Source organism: Peromyscus eremicus, chromosome 5, assembly GCF_949786415.1.
Source record: "Peromyscus eremicus chromosome 5, PerEre_H2_v1, whole genome shotgun sequence".
Taxonomy (NCBI): domain Eukaryota; kingdom Metazoa; phylum Chordata; class Mammalia; order Rodentia; family Cricetidae; genus Peromyscus; species Peromyscus eremicus.
This window is the reverse complement of record NC_081420.1, coordinates 55,459,226-55,478,822: the sequence shown is the minus strand read 5'-3', so window position 1 is coordinate 55,478,822 and position 19,597 is coordinate 55,459,226. Positions and strand designations below refer to the sequence as shown.

The 19,597-nt window shown below is 45.7% G+C and overlaps 1 protein-coding gene across 2 annotated transcripts; it reads left to right on the top strand.

The window, feature by feature from the left end:
* Window positions 1–18,093: 18,093 nt before the first annotated feature.
* On the top strand, window positions 18,094–18,540 carry Calml5 (calmodulin like 5). Of its 2 annotated transcripts, XM_059262422.1 has the most exons (2): window positions 18,094–18,120; window positions 18,160–18,540. In XM_059262422.1, exons 1-2 carry the CDS (start codon window positions 18,094–18,096, stop codon window positions 18,538–18,540), a joined length of 408 nt encoding a protein of 135 aa, XP_059118405.1. The 2 variants fall into 2 exon arrangements, with proteins under 2 accessions (XP_059118405.1, XP_059118404.1); XM_059262421.1 differs by having other exon boundaries at window positions 18,094–18,540.
* Window positions 18,541–19,597: the final 1,057 nt, after the last annotated feature.

Below are 19,597 nucleotides of genomic sequence, written 5' to 3'. Positions count from 1 at the left end.
GAACATACCTATAAGTATTCCTTAAGTAATCAGGCAAGATTGAATTCAGGCAAGATTGAATTTGTAGGGGATGCATGATTTTTTTATGTTGATTTGGGTGATCTTTGGGTGGCTTTTTATCGGTCTAGTCCAAATTATCAAGACTCCTATAGGGCTGCAGGATGGGCTAAGATGGAGACCCAATGAGATCGATGTATGGAATCAAGTTGTAATGGGTGTGACTGAAATTGTATAAGTAGCCAGGTAGAGCATCTTTTAGGATTCAAAGGAGAATGGCTTCCCCATAGCTTGAAGGCTTCTGCTGGTCATAAGGTAAAGTTCACTGAGTGCAGAAGAAATAAACAACTTGGTTGTGTTAAGAGAATCCAGGTCTTCTTAGATGGAGGCCCACATGTCAAGTCCTACTGTTTTCTCCAGGAGGCTGGTTTATGTCAGCACCAGGCTGCTCTGCCTAGTACTAAGGCTACCTTCTCAGCAATCAAGTTCATTAGGCTACTGGATTGCTGAGGTTATCTCCCAGAGCACCTGAGGTGCATGTTACAGGGAGTTATAAGGGACACCAAAGTGGAATATGGCTAATTTATAAGAACAGGTTTGAATAAATCAGAAATGATCATGGATGGGTGATATTGTTCTGTATGCTGTGAATATGTATTGCTCTGATTGGTTGATAAATAAAGCTGTTTGGCCAATGGTGAGGCAGAAGAGAGTTAGGCAGGACATTCTAATTAGAGAGGAGGAAGGAGAAAGGCAGAACAGAAGGAACGCCAGCCCACCATCCAGGAAGCAGCATGTAATGGCACACAGGTAAAGCCATGGAACACATGGCAACATATAGATTAACAGAAAGTTTAAGTGTAAGAGCTAGTCAGTAGTAAGCCTGAGCTAATGGCTGAGCAGTTTTAATTAATATAAGCCTCTGTGTGTTTACTTGGGTCTGAGCGGCTGTGGACCGAGCAGGACACAGGAAAACTTTCAGCTACAGATCACTCCAAACACAAGCAAATTAGTAGTAAGTATCATGTAAAAACAGCCAAATAAGCAACAAATCTAATCTCAGACCTCTTACTTTCCCTGGAAAAGGCTGTTTCTTTTACGATATTTGTGAGAGTTGGAACTTTTTTAGGTAAATTGATATGAGCTTACTTGCTGTCTTCTTCTGGGCCGAGATGATGAATAAAAGCTGATGTGTGGACAGATGAAGGTGAAGTCAGAGGAAGCAGAGACATGGCAGGCCTTGGCAGTATTGCACATGTACTAACTACTAGCCTTTTAAAACTGATGTTGGAGATTTTGAAAAAAAGAAAAGCAAGAAAAGAAATATCAAATAGAATGATATTATTGAGCTTTGGGGCTACTACAAATCTCTTTTTACCGAAGTGTGTTCTTTCATTTGTTATAGGGTCTCATGTAGCCTAGTCAAGCTTTGAACTCTCAATAAACTGAAGATGATCTTGAACTCCTAATCCTCCTTCCTTTAATCTTCTGATTTCTAAGATTATAGGTAATACTACATCCAGGTGTTAGGGATTAACCCCAGGACTTTCTGCATGCTAGGCAAGCACTCTACCAACTGAGCTGCACGCCCAGCTCCTGATGCATTTGATAATTGGGATAAGTAGCATTGCCCATTGATGTAAGCCTCTATAGCCAAAGATAATTGCACCAAGAAAACAAGTTGATCTTCCCTGAGGCAGAGAGCTCGTTAAGAGCTCTTGGTCTAGGCTCCAAGTCTTTGAAGTTTATGGTTGTGATAAATGCTTTAGCATTTAGTTCAAGAATCTGTGTGTGTACATGAGCCTCTGGATGTGCACATGTATGCATATGTGCACGTGTATGCAATCCTGTGTGGCTCAACTATTCATTTGCAAACATGTTTCCCAGAGGTAAACATGTTGATGTAGGCATAAACCAGGAGCATGTAGGGCACAAACTCATTGCCTTGGTAAGGGGTATAAAGGAAGCGAAGTGATTCAACAAGGTGCCCCATTTTACCAGCACTCACTCTAGTCATTTATCCAGCAATTTTCAACCATGTTCTTTGACACCATGGACCTCAATAGAGATCCTTTAATAAGGACAGGAGCCAAAGGTTCACTCCACTTCTTTCCTCTCCTCACAAGCACCCCAGGGAAGCTCTGATCTTCATATGTGCCTCAGAATCCTCACATAAGTAACACAGTCACAAAGGTAGCATACAGGCCACAGGGTAATGTGTACTGAGGCAGGGAGCTCAGAAGAGCATCTGAGTTACTAGCACAGCAAGAGCTCAAGGAATATGAATTATTGTTTTCAAGTGCTATTGGTCCATTTTAACATAAAGAACTATTTTCAAAGAGCCACACTTTCCTGATCTTATCTCATCCTAATATGATTTCTCAAAGGACTCATTTGTGAATACCCTTACCTTAAGTATTAGAGTTTTGCCGTATGGTTTTATGGGAGGTACAATCTAGCCCCTAGTATCCATAGAAAACTCTTAGGAATTTCTGTATGTGTTTGTAAAGTAGAGACAGCAGACAATTTCTGACTTCATCTCTGAAGCAATATGGAGGTTATGGAAAGGGCCCCACCCAAGACTGAACATTATATGCTGACAAGAGGCCGAATTTGGTGATTCAGAGAAGGGATGCCCCTGGGGGTGCAGTTACTCAAGTGGTGGAAAGGGCAGAGGCCGGGAAGGAGGGGAAAATGGCCTGAGAAAGGCTTGGAGGCAGGAGTAGGGAGTGGACCCTAAGAGGAGAGAGTATAGAGGGAGGGAAGAGAGTAAGGGTTCAATCTCACTTCTTGGTAGTCCAAAGGAACACAGTGAAGTAATACAAGGTGATAGAGCTTGGGGGAATGAGGGTATCTGGGATGCAGACACCTGAGATGTATCCTTAGATTGGTCAAGAGCATGCCATGGTGTGTCTCAGCAGCAGGAGAGGTTGGGGAGGAGAGGTAAGATCGAATGAGAAGGAAAGGAGGAAAGAGAAAGGGAGGAAGGGAAGCAAGTTTGTCTGAAGGAGCTGTTCACACTGTCTCCTGTAATGTCTTCCTCATGGGGGCAAATGAGGAATAAAGAGAAACCACACACTGCTTTACTAAGAATAAGGAACTAGTGACATGTCCACGGAGACTCTACCATGAATTTCACTGAGATGGATCCAGGCCTAGACTCACATCACATTCTTGGAAAAGACAGAGAACTTGCTATGCACAAAGGAATTAGGTTGGGTGAAAAAGGACTCAATACATCAGAACTTCGTATTAATTCATTCATTTACTCATTCATTCATTAATTCATTCATTCACCTGTCTATCCATATTCATGGCCATTTATCAGCTCACTTTATACTGTGAGACTTTGGCCACCTTCATTTCTGTTCTCAGGATATCCAGGTGGTTTCAGCAAAGCTCCCACTATCAAGAAGCTGAGGCTAGCTAGCAGTGCCCACAGTGCCCACAAAAACTGTGGGTGCACAGGAAGGGGGCTGACACTGCGGAGGAGCAAGGAAAAGGAACTCACATTTGAGCTCTATGGAGTACTAACAGATCCCCATTCATGAGGTCTCTGTGTAACAAGATGGAATGCGTCTGCTGGAAGCTGGTGTGTCTTCCCCACACGCTCTGCAGAGCAGCCTATGAAGCTGGCCTGTGCTCAGCTCCTGACTCCTCCACGAGACAGGGAGAAGCAGTTACTGTCTCTTCCAGAGGAAGGACTCACAGAGATGATCCTGATGCTATCGTCAGGAGATGACATGGAAAATGTAGGACAGGTCAAAGCTGGGTTTGAGCTCATTATACTGCCCTTCCCTCCAAATGCCTTTCATTAAGCAAGTAGGAACCTGCAAGCCTGGGGATCCTATCTCTATAAAGAACACTTCGAGGAAGGCATTTCACATGCTTCCTAGGGGGGAAACCTCATGACCGTGAATCCACATATTTCAAATTGATTTGGAAGACTCACGTTGTAAAAGCTTATTTCCCTATAAATGACAACAGCTTGGAATGCATTGGCAAAGGGGAATTGTACTGGAATGAATCATGGGGTTTATTGGGAAGAAAAAAGAATATATCAAGAGTAAAAGCAGGACATCTGTCTGATCAGGGGACAGACATAGAATGGAGCTGATGTTTAGAGTTGGGGCTAGGGTGTGGTGGGGTGGGATGGGGTTGAGGAAGATGTGAAAATTCCCATCATATTAGGAAGTTATTAAAACAGAGAACCAATTCTTCCTGAAGGAGAGCTGGGCATGACCAAGGTGGTATATACCCATGATCCTGACCCATGAGAAGCAGAGGCAGGAGCATCAAGTTCATCTGAAGCCACAGAGTAAATTCAAGGCAACCTTGGGCTATGGTACCTTGTCTCAAAGAAGAGGAGAAAGAGAAAAGTTGCCATCTTTTAAGATACAGGAAAATCTGTCTTAAAGAATAAGTTCTGGGCTGGAGAGATGGCTCAGTGGTTAAGATCAGGTGTTGCTCTTGCAGAGGACCCAGGTTTGGTTCTCAGCACCCACATGTCGGCTCACAACCATCCCTCACTGCAGTTCCAGGAGATCTGATGCCTTCTTCTGAACTCCCAAGGCACCAGGCGCTTGAGTGGTACACTTATATACATGCAGGCAAAACACGGGTACACATAAAACAAAGTAAATAAATCTAAAAAATTTCAACCGAACAAGAAAAAAGAAGTTCCAAAGATCTCCAGGAATCAATTACTATTTCCACATGTTTCACAGCACAGACACTGAGAAACAAAAGTGAAGAATCTGGAACAAAATTAAAGTGAAAAATAATAAATCAGAGTGATTTGTAACCTAGCATGGGCTAAGTTGTCAAGAAGAGAAGATCCAATAAGAATCCGAGGTAGTTTCTCACAGAATGTTCTAGATTGTATACATTCAGAGATGACAGTTGACAAAGTGATATCATAAACTTTTTATTTCTCAAAAAAACTATTTTAGGAGACAAGCTCTCCCTATGTAATACTGGCAGGCCTGGAATTCATTATATAGACCGAGCTGGCCTCAGGCACACAGGGATTTGCCTGCCTCCACCTCCTAGTGCTGGGACTAAAGGCATGTGCCATGGCATCCAGACAATGATAAAGATCTTGATGATAATGCCTCCAAAGACTGTATAGAGATGTTTTGAGAACCTTCTATCTAAGGACTATATTTGCCAGCTCATTGAATTTAAACTATGAAACTGGCTCTAAGCATTAATTACGTTGCCAAAGCCATGTATGTAGTGGTCAGGAGTCAAAGCTGAGACCACATGGCCATCTCCACATCTTAACATCTTACCATCAATCAACAACCATCTTCTGCAAGTTTCTGACCAGTGCCAGGACCCTGATTAGAACTATGGAGGTGTATTGACTAAGGGACAGTATCCACTGTGTGTCAGGTCAGGAAGCTCTGTTGCCAAGTCTTATCAAGTCTCCAGGTGTGTCTTGCCTGTCTTCAGTGGGCTAGGAAGGAAGCTGAAGTTATAAGATGAACAGGTTATGCTGCCCCACACAAGAGATTGGATTCAGTTCCCCAGGTTACCACAAACTAGTTTTGTGACATCAGTAAGCCTCAATAGCTTAGCCTGTAAAACAAGAATAAATGAGGAGGACACAGTGGGGTCATACATAAAGTGCTTAGCATGGCAGCTGGCACAGAGAGGGTGCATTCATTTCACCCCTCTCTCAGGTAAATGGGACAGCAGTGACATCAGTGTGGCCCTGCCCAGCTCAGTCAATGAGGTGTTGCCAGGCTGGAATGGATGTTTGGGTAAAGGATAAAGCTGGTGGCAGTTCATATTCTGGAACTCAGGCTCAAAAGATTTCCAGAAACCCCCTACAAAGGGTACTGAGAATATTAGGGACCATGTTTACATGAGGCACAGAATTGTTCTGCAGCTGGTATGAAAACATCAATGTCACTTATTTATCACAAGCTAGTTAAAGTTGACACGAAGCTCCAGAGCAGGCAAGAGTCACTTCCCCCAAGAAGGAAGCCGGGAAGGAGAACAACTGATTGGGGCTGGCTCGGCAAAACTGTGGGGTGACAGGGAGGCGAGCCAAGGAGTCACAGCAAGAGCTTTGAGTTTTATCATGTGGGAAAAGGAAAAAGGCAATCTGATCAACTTCGCCAATAAAGTTCAGATCCTCTGGGCAGAAGACATGAGAACAGTCTTGAAAGTGTAAACTGGTTAAGAAGAGAAACAGGAGCCAGGTGGTGGTGGCGGCAGCAGCAGCAGCAGCAGCAGCAGCAGCAGCAGCAGCAGCAGCAGCAGCGGCACACGCCTTTAATCCCAGCACTCGGGAGGCAGAGCCAGGCAGATCTCTATGAGTTCGAGGCCAGCCTGGGCTACCAAGTGAGTTCTAGGAAAGGTGCAAAGCTACACAGAGAAACCTTGTCTGGAAAAACAAAAAAAAAAACAAAAACAAAAAAAAAAAAAGAAGAGAAGCAAGCAAAGTGTGGGGGTGTGGGGGTGTGTGGGTGGCAAGCAAGGACAAAACGGATGGATGGTGACAATGGACATTTGGATTTTTTAAAAGATTTTTTTAAATTATTATTTGTAGTGTGGTAGTGTGTGTGTGTGTGTGTGTGTGTGTGTGTGTGTTCAGGCGTCCATGGAGCCAGAAGAAAGCATTGCATCACCTGGAGCTGGAGTCACAGGGGGCTGTGAGTTGCCTGACATCATGGAGAGCAACAAGCATTCTTATCTTTGGAGCCATCTTTCCAATAACTGACATTTGGATTTGTAAGAAAGTGATACAGGGCTCTTTGGAAAATTTGAGTTGTGGGTAAAAATTGGCAAACGTGTGGCATATTGTTTATGATTGTTCTAGTTTGGTTTCTGTTGCTGTGATAAAACATGGACTACCTTGGGGAGGGGAGGTTTTATTTGGCTTACAGGTTACAGTCTATTGTCAAGGAAAACCAGGGCCAGAACTAGAGCAGAGACGACAGAGAGGTGTTTCTTACTGGCTTGCTTCTCCAAGGTGTGCTCATCCTGCTTTCTTCTACAACCCATGACCACCAGCCCAGGGTGGTCCTGCAGTGGGCTGGGCCCTCCCACATCGATCACTAATCCAGAAACTTCCCTATAGACATGGTTACAGAACACTCTGATGGAGGCACTTCCTCCTCGGTTAAGGTTCCCTCTCCCCTGGTGACTCTAGTTGGTGTCAATTTGACAAAAACTAACCAGCACAGTTATTATTAAACATCTCTCCAACACTGTGGAAAATGTAAAAGACCTGGGGGCAGAAATGTACAAAAGATTATAGTCTTCTGAAATAGTACATTACAGAAGCCCACAGCAATGGTCATTAATGTTGGGAATAATAAGTGGGGGGAGATGGGAGTCCAGAGAACCATCTAATATCTGGGTAGGGACAGGAGCCATGAGCACATGAGAAAGTTATACCCAATAGGGACTTTGGCATCTAACAAATGTAAGTTTACATCATACATATTTAAATTATGACTTCCTCGTTGAGGAGTGACTTTTTTTCCCCCAGTTTCTCAATTTTTGAAATGGGGCTAATCATAACTACCACCCTGGATCTGGAGGAAAGGCTCATTCACAAAGGGACATTAGGCATGACCTTATGAAGTTAGAGACCAAAAAACAGATTCCTCCCCTCTAACACAGCCGTTGCAAAGAGTGAAGAAAGGATGGGGATCTCGACACACCATGGATTGGGAATCCTTAGCTGTAAAGAAGAGGCCCGTTTTCTGATGGGTTTTTCTTGCTGCTAGCCCTAGAACTGAAGGCTCAGTTCCACCAAGTTGAGGTGCAGCTGCCCCTGTGAGGCTTAGGCATGTTGGCAAAGGGATGGCTCTGCCTTGAATCAGGTTAGGTTACTTGGTCAATTGACTTGATTCTCTGAGCATCATCCATGACAAGGCCAGCCCCAACTACATTAACAGGATTGCGAAGGTGGTGCCCATCTGTCACGGGTATCTTCCTGTGTACTTCACACCTTGCAATGAACACGTCTGCTCAACTCAAACCTGGTCTGTACATGGATGCTTAGACAGGAAATGGGGCAGAAATGTCTTGGGAAAGGCTTGGAAGCAGAAATAGGGTTTCAGTTCCATTGGCAGGGAGGGGATACAGGGAGGAGATGGAACAGAGGCGGGGAAGGTGATGGAGAACTGGCTTGTAGAGGCAGCAGGGTTTCTTTCTTTAGGATGGGTCTAGTCTTTGTATCCTTACAGGAGGTCATCATAGGCTTGGCCTAAGCTAGCTGGCCTCCTGTTGGAGCCCATTTTTACTCTACTTCGTGAACCTACAAACTTGTGGCCACACCTGTTAACTATCTCTGTTTCTTGGTTCTAGGCTGATCTCAGAGAGGAATCTTTAAGGCCGATGTACATCCCTTTTCTCCCTCTCCTCTGGGGTGGCTCATCTTCCCTATCTAGGGAAGACTGGGCTAGCTAGCAGTCACAGGACCTGCCCTTCTCTGAGTCCCCTAGGGAACAGACACCCAAGTTAGGAGCATGTGGTTTCTTCTGAATGGGCTCAGAAGGTTTGCATAGGAACATTTTCTATACCAGTCACTTCCTCCATTGTGGGTGCCCTGGTTATAACCACCCCGCTCCCATCCCTCTCAGATCACATGACCATGCTCTTTCTCATTTTCCTGCCAGTACCAAACCTCAGGATCAGTCTCTCTTTGCTTTGCACTGTCCATGATAGAACCCAGGACCAGGCAGAGATCACTACAGCCTCCGATACATCACTCATTCACTCCTGGTCAACTTGCAGCTCTCCTTAGCAACTGTTGAGAGGCAGGAAGGTCTACAGAGGTTTGGTCTGCAGATGAAGATGGCAAGTCACCCTTTCATTTTTGTACCATGAATTACAGCTACAAAGAGTTGCCATAGTCACCCTTCCAATTCACTTTTCACAGTGGCCCCATAATTGATAAAGGCTGGAGCTTATTGGCCTCTTTTTCAGTTGCCATAACTAAGGTTCCAAGAACTATCATTTTTCAAAAGGCCTAACTCTGCTTAGGCCTGAGGCTAAATCATCATGGAATTACTCTGCCTCTTGGTTAGGGTCTGTCTTTCTTGGAGGCTCGGGAAATGGCTCAGTAAACTGCTTGCCACACAGGCATGAAGACCTGAGTTTAAAAAAACTTCCAGAGCTGGTGGCACGTGCTTGTAATCCCAGCACTAGGGAGAGGAAGGCATACTGATCCTTGGGCAGGCTGGCTAGCCAGCCTAGCTGAATTTGCAATGAGGCTACCCCAGCCTGTCTCAGACAACAAGGTGTGATAGCTCCTGAGGAATGATACCTAAGATTTTCCTCTGGCCTCTGCATGCACACATATGTGCACGTGTACCTCCCCAACACATATATGTACTTAAATACACATATAAACATACACAAAATAACAAACATCTTTCTCTGGGACCCAAAGTTCAGGCAGTTTAGCTTCTTGGTCACCCCCTACTCTCCTTTCCCAAACTTTATTCTCTTTGGGGAAAGCCAGTAGGTACCTTCTTCGACGGTTCCTGCTGTACTTCTTTGGCTGTGAGCGAGTTTCTTGGTCAGAGGTAACGCTACGTGTAATAGCAAGCAGACCTGCCTTCAAGTGCCTGCCTTGAATTCCCCCAGTGATGTACTGTGACCTGGGACAGTAAGCTCAATGAACCCTTCCCCGCTTCAGATGCACTTTGCTCAGGGAATTTGACACTAGAATAGACATTGTCCTGTCCTCTTTTCTGGGGGACAGGGCCTGTTTCCTGTTCTTCTTGTTTGAACAAGTAAAGGTTCAGAAGTCTCCACCCCAGTTGGCCTAGGAGTATAGCAAAAGGGAAGGCCATGGAAAGGCTTCTCAGAGTCCTGTCACATCAACACTAAGGGTAAAAAAAATTAGCTGCCACCCCCCAACTTAACTGAGTTATTCTTAATATGGAGCTTTAAAAAATGCCTCATCTCTGAGGCCCCCTCTTCTTCCCACAGCTGCTCCATACCTCAACCACACAGTCTCATCTCAGCTAAGCCTTGACTCCATCCTAGCTGATACACAGCCAAGGCAGCATGGTGCCATTTTATGGAAATTTGTGTTTTTTTCTAAGCTGGGCTCATGGATTCTGAATCCTTGGGAATGTGACAAAATTGTGGGGTCACCATGTCATTACAGGCCTGGAAAGCCAGACAACTTGCCACATGCCAGTGTAGGCTACACATAGTCTATACTTTGCCCCTTTAACAGACCAAGAATTTTCCCAAAGTGAGTCTACTGTCTGACTTAACTTTTGGAACACTTTCAGGACATGCTTTGTTTTTTTTAAAATATGTAATAAAAATTGCTAAAATTGCCTTGGTATACATAGAAGATTGGTTCTGGGACTGCCTATCACAAGATACCAAAATACAACAATGATTATGTGCTATATGTAAAACGATATTGGATGCATATATAATTTAGGTGTGTCTCCTGTATTTTTGTTTAGGTTTTTGAAGAGAGGGACTTACTATGTAGCTAGAGCTGGCTCAAAACTCACTATGTAGATCAAGCTGGCTTCAAACTTGTAGGTCCTCCTGATTCTGCCTCCAAAGTGTCTGTCTGATATGACACTCCTATGCACTTCCAATCATTTCAGATTTACTTATCATACATAAGACAATGTCAACTTGCTATGGGGGCCAGCTGTGTAGAGTTAAATGTGTTAATAGTTGTTATCCCTCATTGTTTGTGGAACAAGGACAAGAGGAAAAAACATCTGGTCAGTACAGATGTGCTTTTTAAAGAAATGTTTCTTGGCCAGGGGTGGAGGTGGGTGATAAAGGATGCCTCATTCAGGGCTGAGCCCTAAGTCTTTATGTACTTTGGCCAGTTCTGTGTCTGCACTGACTATTGTCCATAGCTTCTTACAGGGAGCCAGTGGCATTTGAGAGCTGCTGGGGGAGGAAAAGTCACTCTTTTTTAATTGTGTTCCCACCGGCAGGTCCTGGGCTCCAGTCTGTGGCCCCACACCATGCATACAGGGACAGCACTATCTAGACTTAGTAGGTTATATATTTTTTCATACACACACACACACACACACACACACACACACACACACACACATAAATTTAGGAAGGAAACATGTTGAAGAGATATTGGGGAACTTTGAGGTGGGAAATGGGGGTAGTGGATATGGTCATATTTTATTGTGAATATATATAGGAAATTCTTAAGAATAAGGAAAAATTATAATTAAGAAACATTTCCTCCCTGTAGTTGGTTGACTTCTTGATCCTAGGAGCCACAGGTGAGATGAGCCAGTTAAGTAGGGCAGATGTTGTAAACTTTTCTTTTATAACTTCTAAGTTCCCGGTTACTTAAGTCTATTCCCTGCTTACACTTGACTTTAGATGTCTGTCTACTTGCATTTAGTTATTCAGATTCCAACTCCCCCAAAGGACTTTTGTGTCTATGTCGCAGTAACCAGGATGCTGTGGGCATCCCCATTTTTCTCCAGTGTGCTGGCTCATGTGTTCCTAGATGGAAGTAGCTGATGTTCAAACTGTTTACCTGGAACTTTGCTTCGAGCTCCATCACGGGAAACTGGGAACCGAAAACACAAGGCTCACAGAGAGAAGGGGAAGAGGGGCAGCTACCCTCGTGACAGCAGGTGACAACAATCACTCGGAAATAGGACAGCAGACTAGGACTGTCCCGGGTGTGGCGGAAGGACGCCGCCCAAAGTCTGTGCACAACGCTGCGGTGGGACAGGACTGAGCACGGCTTAGCTCCTGGGGTGCTGATCCACCTGATTCACTTGAAATGACAAGGAATGGAGCACAGGATCCACCTCAGAGAGTTACTCTAGATGATTAGATAAAACACTTCAGTTCTTAGGGAAAACCCTGCACTTGGGGTTGGGAGCGAGGCTCAGCTGACAGAGCATTTGCCTAGCAGTCATGAAGCTCTGAATTCAGTCCTCAGCAATGAACAGACCAGATCTGGTGGTGGAGACCTGAGACTAATATTCGGAAAGCAGAGGCAGGGGGATGAGACATTCAATGTCATTCTAGTGAGTTTGAGGCCAACCTGAGTACGCAGGATCCTGTGTCAAAATGAATAAGTAAAACTATGTAAAATATACTAACAAATAAATATATATTTTATAGATCTCTCCAGAATCTTCTCACAGAAACTCCTGGGTGATCAGGGACTGTGCTTGTGGGAGGGGAGCCGATACATGGGCCCTGGGTTTGGGACACAAAGCAGTGTGTGTCCTGCCAAGTTCCCAGGTATGTCAATGATGGTTAAGAGCGGGAAGGACTGCTCTTGCCAACTAACCCAACAAGTCCAGGCAAACCTCAAGGACTGAATAAATAGCAGCCCTTACCAGCCCAAGGCTTCTCCTCCTCACCTCAGAACCCCAGGCTTAAGCTCCGTGAGAGCAGGGCCTCAGCACTCTTCCCAGGGGACTCTAGGTGACATACTGTTGTAGCTCAAGAGTTCAATGTTGGTTGGACAGTCACCGACAATGCAGCAAGGAATCTAGCTTCTGAGTCTTCACCTTGACATCATTTCCTGTCATGTGCCCAATCCATTCAACACATACATAGCAGGACTGTGGCAGACTCTGGGAATGAGGCAGAAAGCACTATCCTTTTTTTTTTTTTTTTTTTCCAGAGCTGAGGATCAAACCCAGGGCCTTGTGCTTGCTAGGCAAGCGCTCTACCACTGAGCTAAATCCCCAACCCCCCCTTTTTTTTTAATTAAGATTTTTTAAATTCATTTTTACATACCAACCACAGACCCCCTTCTCATCCTTCCTCCCACTCACCCCCAGCCTTCCCTCACCAACCCACTCCCTCATCCCCTCCTCCAAAAAGGTAAGGCCTCCCATGGGGAGTTAGCAGAACCTGGTACATTCAGTAGAGGCAGATCCAAGCCCCTCCCCTGCATCAAGGCTGTGCAAGGTGTCCTACCATAGGGAATGGGCTCCAAAAAGCCAGCTCATGCACCAGGGATGGGTCCTGATCCCACCACCATCCTTATTATCCGTGAAATCGGTGCTTAAGAGAACTGACGGTGATTGAGCTATGGAAGCTGTGCCCAGTTCTCTCCCATAGATCACATCCCAGAGAGATGAGGTGACTCCACCCAGACTCCTTAGTTCCCTGGAAGAGAGCCTGTTGTGCCCACTCCATGGAGGCTGAGGTGTGAGGAGGGTGAAATCAGGTTCCTGAAAGTCCCAGGACACAGAGGAGTCTCTACTGTGGTCTGTGTTTCCCAACCTGTTAGACTGGTTTCTGTGGAGTGTTTCACACACAGAAGCCAAATAATCATGGAAGGATTGGGTATTTTGTGTATCTGCTCCCAGGATAAAGCCCTGTGGATGCAAGAGTCAACTTTAACCATTTGTCCTGAACACCTGAGCAGGAATAAAGCTATTCACACACCTCCTCCCAATACCTGTACACACACCACACATAAAATACAAACTCATATGTGCATGTGTAAGTAAGCACACATGTATGTATGCAAGGCACATATATGAATACATTGCGTACATACTGTTCTGGTTTGCTTTCTCTTGCTATGATAAAGACTGTGACCAAAAACAACTTGGGGAGGAAAAGATTTATTTTAGCTTATAGTTTCTAGACCACCTTGGAGGGAAGTCAGGGTGGAACTCAGGGCAGAAACTGAAGCAGAGGCCGTGGATGACAGCTGCTTACTGGCTTGCTCCCAGTGGCTTGCTCGGTTTACATCCTTATACCTCGCAGGACCACCTGCCCAGGGATGGCACTTCCCCCAGTGTGCTGGGACCTCCAACATCAACCATTCATCAAGAAAAGCCTCCCCCGCAAACACACACAGATTTGCCTGCAGGTTAATCCAGTGGAGGCTTTTCTCAACCGAGTTTCCTCTTCCCAAAAAATTCTAGTGTCAAGTTGACAACAAAACAAAACAAACCCCCAAATGAAAACTAACCCGGATGCATACCTACACATATGTACATACAGATGCAGATGCACATATAAACGAACACATGTACATACTGGCAGTCAGTGCACATATATACATCTGCATCTATACATACGAGCACAGGAACACATGCCTGTGCACAGGTACACTTACGTGCACACACAGTCTTCTTGCACAGGATTGTCCCATGGCTACTTATTCTCTCTTCCCGCCCTCAGGGCCTGGTCCAGCAGCTTTGGGGAGGTTTTCATCTTACCTCTGCCACTTGCAGAGGTCTTCTGTCAGCCTCAATGAAGGGCTCACTGCTTATCCAGGGCCATGGTCATTCTCACTTGGAAGAGTCCCTATGTTCTTGAGGCTATAAGCTGAGGGGACACGAGAGAGGACACACTTCAGGCCAGAGCTCACCTCTCATACCCAAGCCTGTCTGCACACCTGCTCCAGTCTCTCCCTCTGCTGACCACAGCCTTTCTCCTTCCTCACTTGATTCCAGATGTTTCTTATCAGCAAATCCCACTTGCTCAGGTTCAGTTCTCTCCCCCTTAATGCATGTCCTGTGTCACTCACTAGGGCCAGCCACCCACATCACTCACTCAGCCACCATACCTGGAATACCGGGGGCTAGCTTCCCTTCTCTTGATGGTGAGTCTCCTTCTCACATGTCTCCCAGCTGTGGGACAAAGAGTAAGCCTTGTAGCCTTCAGGTACTCATGAGTGAACAATTCTCATTGTTTCTTTATTACACAGGTGTCTCATGTGAGGTGCAGGTGTCTTGGCAATCTCTGAACCATGGCATTTCTAGCCTCCACTGCTCCTTCCTACAAAAATCCCACCACAGAGCCAGGTTGGCGTATTAAACCAGACAATGAAGAGTGGCCTTGATTAAAGTGGGTTTGGGCAGCAAATGACACATTGTCCCCGATCTCAATCTCTAGTTTGACTCTATGAGGTTCCTGTGGCATGGCTGTCACTGATGACTTCCACCCTTGGAAGTTAAGCCATGCAGTTGACAACTCACTGCGTCAGGAGACTGGGTGGGAAGGGGTAAAGAAACCATTTCAGTGTTTATGCACATTGAAGCATGGCCTATGAGAGGAAGCAGAGCCCTCATGGCAGAAGGAGGAGGGAGAAGCCTCCCAAGGAGTCATAGGTCCTTCTTCTAAAGATTCCATTACTTCATCTGGAATATGGAATGTGGGCTTCACGAAATGATTGCCTTTTCTGTGCTAAGGCATCACTCACTGGATTTTTTCTTTGTGTGTGTGTGTGGTAATGGGGATGGGAGTCAGGGCCTTATGCAAACTAGGTTTATCCCCAGATTTATCTACCACTGAACTTTATCCCCAGCCCAGCTAGATTCCTTCCTTCCTCCTGCCCCCAACCTCTTCTTTCTGTGTATGTTTTTTTGTGTGTGTGTGTGTGTGTGTGTGTAGTTATTCATGTGAAGTGCAGGGGTTGATGCCAAGTGTCTTCCTCTATTCTCTATTGCTTCCTCTGTTGTCTTGTTGTTCAAGGCAGGGTCTCTCGATGGACCTGGTGCTCATGGATTTGGCTATACTCACTGTTCAATGAGCCCTAGTGATGCTCTTATCCCTTCCTCTCGACAGTGGGACTAGAAACATGTACCTGGCTTTTTTTTTACAAGGGTCCTGTGCTTTCATGGCAAGCACTTTAACAATGGAGCCATCTTCCCAGCTTCGTGGATTCCTTTCTAAATAGAGTTTCCATTTTACATGAAATGGTATTGGTTAGCTGAGTGGTGGTGGCACACGCCTTTAATCCCAGCACTCAGGAAGCAGATCTCTGAGTTGGAGGCCAGCCTGGTATACAAAGCAAGTTCCAGGATAGCCAGGGCTACACAGAGAGATCCAGTCTTGAAAAACAAACAAACAAACAACAAAAAAAACACCCCAAAACAAACAGAAGAAATGGCATTGGTTGATGCTCAAAATCTGCTAACATTCAGAGACTTGGCCTGTTTGATTTATCTACAACCTCAAAGTAGATGTAAGTTTTGGCGTTTTTGTTATGGTTCAAACAAGAAAGGTCTGATGATGAAATAGAGTGAGCTCTCCATTCGAGTAGCTATTATTGGAGGCTTCCACCAAAGATAAACCAGCTTGTCCTTGAACGTGAGGTTTATCATAGAGTCAGAAGCATCTTCTGTTGGTCTGAACTTTTTACTTTGGTCTTAATTAATCCCCATATATACGGGTAGATGCATCCTCTTTGTTTATAGATGAGAACGTTGGGAGATATTTGACCAGATCAGCAATGAACCCAGAACCAGGACAGAAAATCTAACACTGAATGCAAAGTATTACTTAACCAAAGGAACATAATAATACAATAATTATTAAGTATTTGGATTTTAATCACAGGCTCTACTAAGAAGATGAGAAGAAAAAGACATTTCAAATATAGATGGATATCTTCAAATATTCTTTAAAAAAATAAACAATGGAACTGGATTGAAGCATGTTATTAAAAGCCCCACCTTTCCTGTATCTCTCACCAAGCAGGATGCCTCCTTACTCTGCTGTCCAGGTTGGAATGACATTCTCCACCCAGAACTAGTTGTCAGCTTCATTGAGAAACTGGTTGCTTAATATTTATTGAGGTCTCTGTATTTTTCCAGTACAAAGATGAGATAGCAATCCTTCAAGAGGTTTTGGGGAAATAAACTATCTATCTGAAGCCTTTCTTTTTCCTGCTCTCTCTCCATCTGAGGCTCCCTGGACATAGGGTGGGAGTTGGGACGGGGTGCCAAAGGATCTGAGTATTTGTCTGGCTTCACTTCAGAGATGAAGGGAATGCTTGGTCCATTTAACTGGTTGAACCAGAGACAAGTGGAATTTGTTAAGTTTCTCAGGAAGGAAATGATTAAGTTTGTTCCTATGGTTCAGGCAAAGGTGGAGGAGAGGAGGGGAACCTTTAGAGATCAAAAAAGGCGCTCACTTGAAATTCATCTTGGGCATTCCATGGCAAGTTTCCACTCACCTGTCCACCCACCATTGAAGAGTCTTAGGGACTACCCCACAGTGTTGAGATCTTGCTCTGAATCCTACTGCTCCAGGTTGCACGTGGATGAGTTTCCTTCCAGAAGGCAGACCATACACAGAAGGCCATGGATAGGGGTGTCCCAAGTGGATTAGTAAGCTTAGGGCTGACACAGGAAATCCCCTGGCTGGACTTTGCTGGCCACACATTGCCTTCCAGAGCCCAAGCAGCATCCCGGCAAGATGCTCCGGTCTCAGTTATTTCCCACCCTGTGCATGGAATAACTGTCTCTCATCTCCAATAGAGATGGCCCGGAGAACACTGGATTTGGCTGTGGAGTTGTAGGACTCACTAGGGGAGATAAAAAGCCTTTTCTTTCACCTCTAAAATCACATTTCACATTTTTTTTTTTAAATAAACAATGCCTCTGCAGTAGAATGCAACCCGATCAGATACTTCCCTTCTAGACGCTAATGACGGAGAGTCCCATCCTCTCTCCTTGCCCTGGACTGCTGTGGAAAGAAGGCCATGGCTAAATCTAGGGAGCCTTGGTGCTTCTACCTCCCTGTTTCCATTAACCTCACCCTTAGGACAAGCTTGAGAGGAGAAGTCCTAAGCTGAATCCCCACTAAGGACTGCTGAGCCTCTGAAGGCAGCTTCTTCAACACCTGTGCCTCTTTCCAGTAAGTCTCTGTGAAGCTGGGGAAGCATTCTTGAAACCACCAACTTGGTCAAAGCCTCTAGGGGAAGTGTGTCCTAGGCAGATGTCCATGCAGTGGGGTGGTCTGCCCTTAGGGCAAGGAGAGGCTGGTAGTCTCTGACCCGTTGCCCCCATGCCACTTCCCATCAATTTACCCATGGGTCTTCCCGTCCATCCCAATTACTTCATTCCTTGTCTGCAGCTGATCTGTCCCTCCCTGGGAGGAGCATCTTGCCTGAGGGCAGGTAGAGGGTGGGGAGCCTCCTCCCTTTGCTCCAATTGCAGAAAAGGAGGGAATTCCCATGCCAGGGCAAGGCTACCTATAGCTCAGCTCTCCAACAGACACGGCCTCAGATCCCAGCAGCAGCCCTGAACGCTGGACCACAAACCCCAGGAGCAGCAGACTGACATCTGGTTGACAGCAAGCTCAGAAGCTCTGTGAGGTACAGAGGACACAGCCATGTCTCACAGGTTTGCTAAGGAGCAGGTGGACGAGTTCCATGCAGCCTTTGATAGATTTGACAAGAATAAGGACGGCCACATCAGTGTCCAGGAACTGGGTGATGTGATGAAGCAGCTGGGTAAGAACCTCTCAGAGGAAGAACTGAAGGCGCTCATCTCCAAGGTGGACACAGACCAAGATGGCACCATCAGCTTTGACGAATTCTTGGCAGCAATGGCCAAGTATAAGAGAGGGAGCACCGAGCAGGAGCTGCGGGCTGTGTTCAGTGTCTTTGACAAGAATGGTGATGGCCACATCACTGTGGATGAGCTCAAGCAGGCCATGGATCAGCTGGGAGAGAAGCTTTCACAGGAGGAGCTGGATGCCATGATCCGTGAGGCTGATGCGGACCAGGATGGGAGGGTGAACTATGATGAGTTTGTGCGCATCTTCCTTGAGAAGTGAGACTGCCAGGCTGCAAGCCTAGCCTGGTCTCTATCTGCCTGACTCAGGCCGGACAGGCACTGTGCCTTCTTTCAGGGCTCCGCTTCTGTGTTGGGGTTATAAAGGAAAAGTCTGTGTTGGTGTATGGGAAACTACCTCATGAATGAGGAAGACTTTACTGGTCCTGGATGCTGTGCCATCCGGGGCTTCAAACTAGTCCTCCTCTCTGCCTGCTGAGACTCTGGGCAAAGGATAGTCTCCTTGGGCTGGTCCCTCCTCTTCCTCCTGCTGTGGATTGGGTGCTTTCTATCTCTCAGGGCTCTCATAATGGTTTAAATAAAAGGAATGCAAATTCTGCGTGCTTGGTGTTTGATTAACCAGGGAATTCCCAAGGGCTTCCAAAAATACATTCTTTGGAGCTACAATTCCTTTCATAGCACTGGTGGGAGAGCTGATCCGAGAAGCTTTTTGGTCTACCTCTTGCCTTGCCTAGTTCCCAAGGAGGAGGAAAGGTGAGCAGTGGCACGTGGGGGGGGGGGGGGTCAGATGGAGGAAGCAGGTGTTTTGAGCTTTAAGGTGTGCCTGAGCCCCTGGGTACCAGTGCCTGGCCTAGGATGGGCAGACCAACTGCACTCCCACCAAGGAAAGACATTCCTCTTCTCACACAGCCTGCTGTGCATTAACCTTGCATAAAAACGTGGTGAGAATTGTCTCTATATTTGTGCCTCTGTTCGTGTCTATGTCTGTCTGCATAAGCCTGTCTATGTGTAGTGTGTATGTATGTGTTTGTCTGTATTATCCATGTATGTCGACATGGGCCTTGGTGTGTGTATAAGTGTACACGTAGATGCATGCATGCATGTGTCCCTGTGTGTATCTGTATCTGCATGTGATTTTGTGTGTGCATGTATTCTGAAATACATCATCCTATAGTTATTTTTAAAAGAGGTGGCCTTAGTAATGGGATCCACTTTACAAAATCTACAAGCATGTAGCCGGATGAGAAGTGGTCAGGGCACATACACGATGGAAAGTGTGGGAAGTGGTACGGGACGGGGAGGTGATGGCAGTTCCATGC

What these genes read in the sequence shown, in the direction of transcription:
- Calml5 (XM_059262421.1), top strand. Translation starts at nt 18,094, where the DNA reads ATGTCTCACAGGTTTGCTAAGGAGCAGGTGGACGAGTTCCATGCAGCC.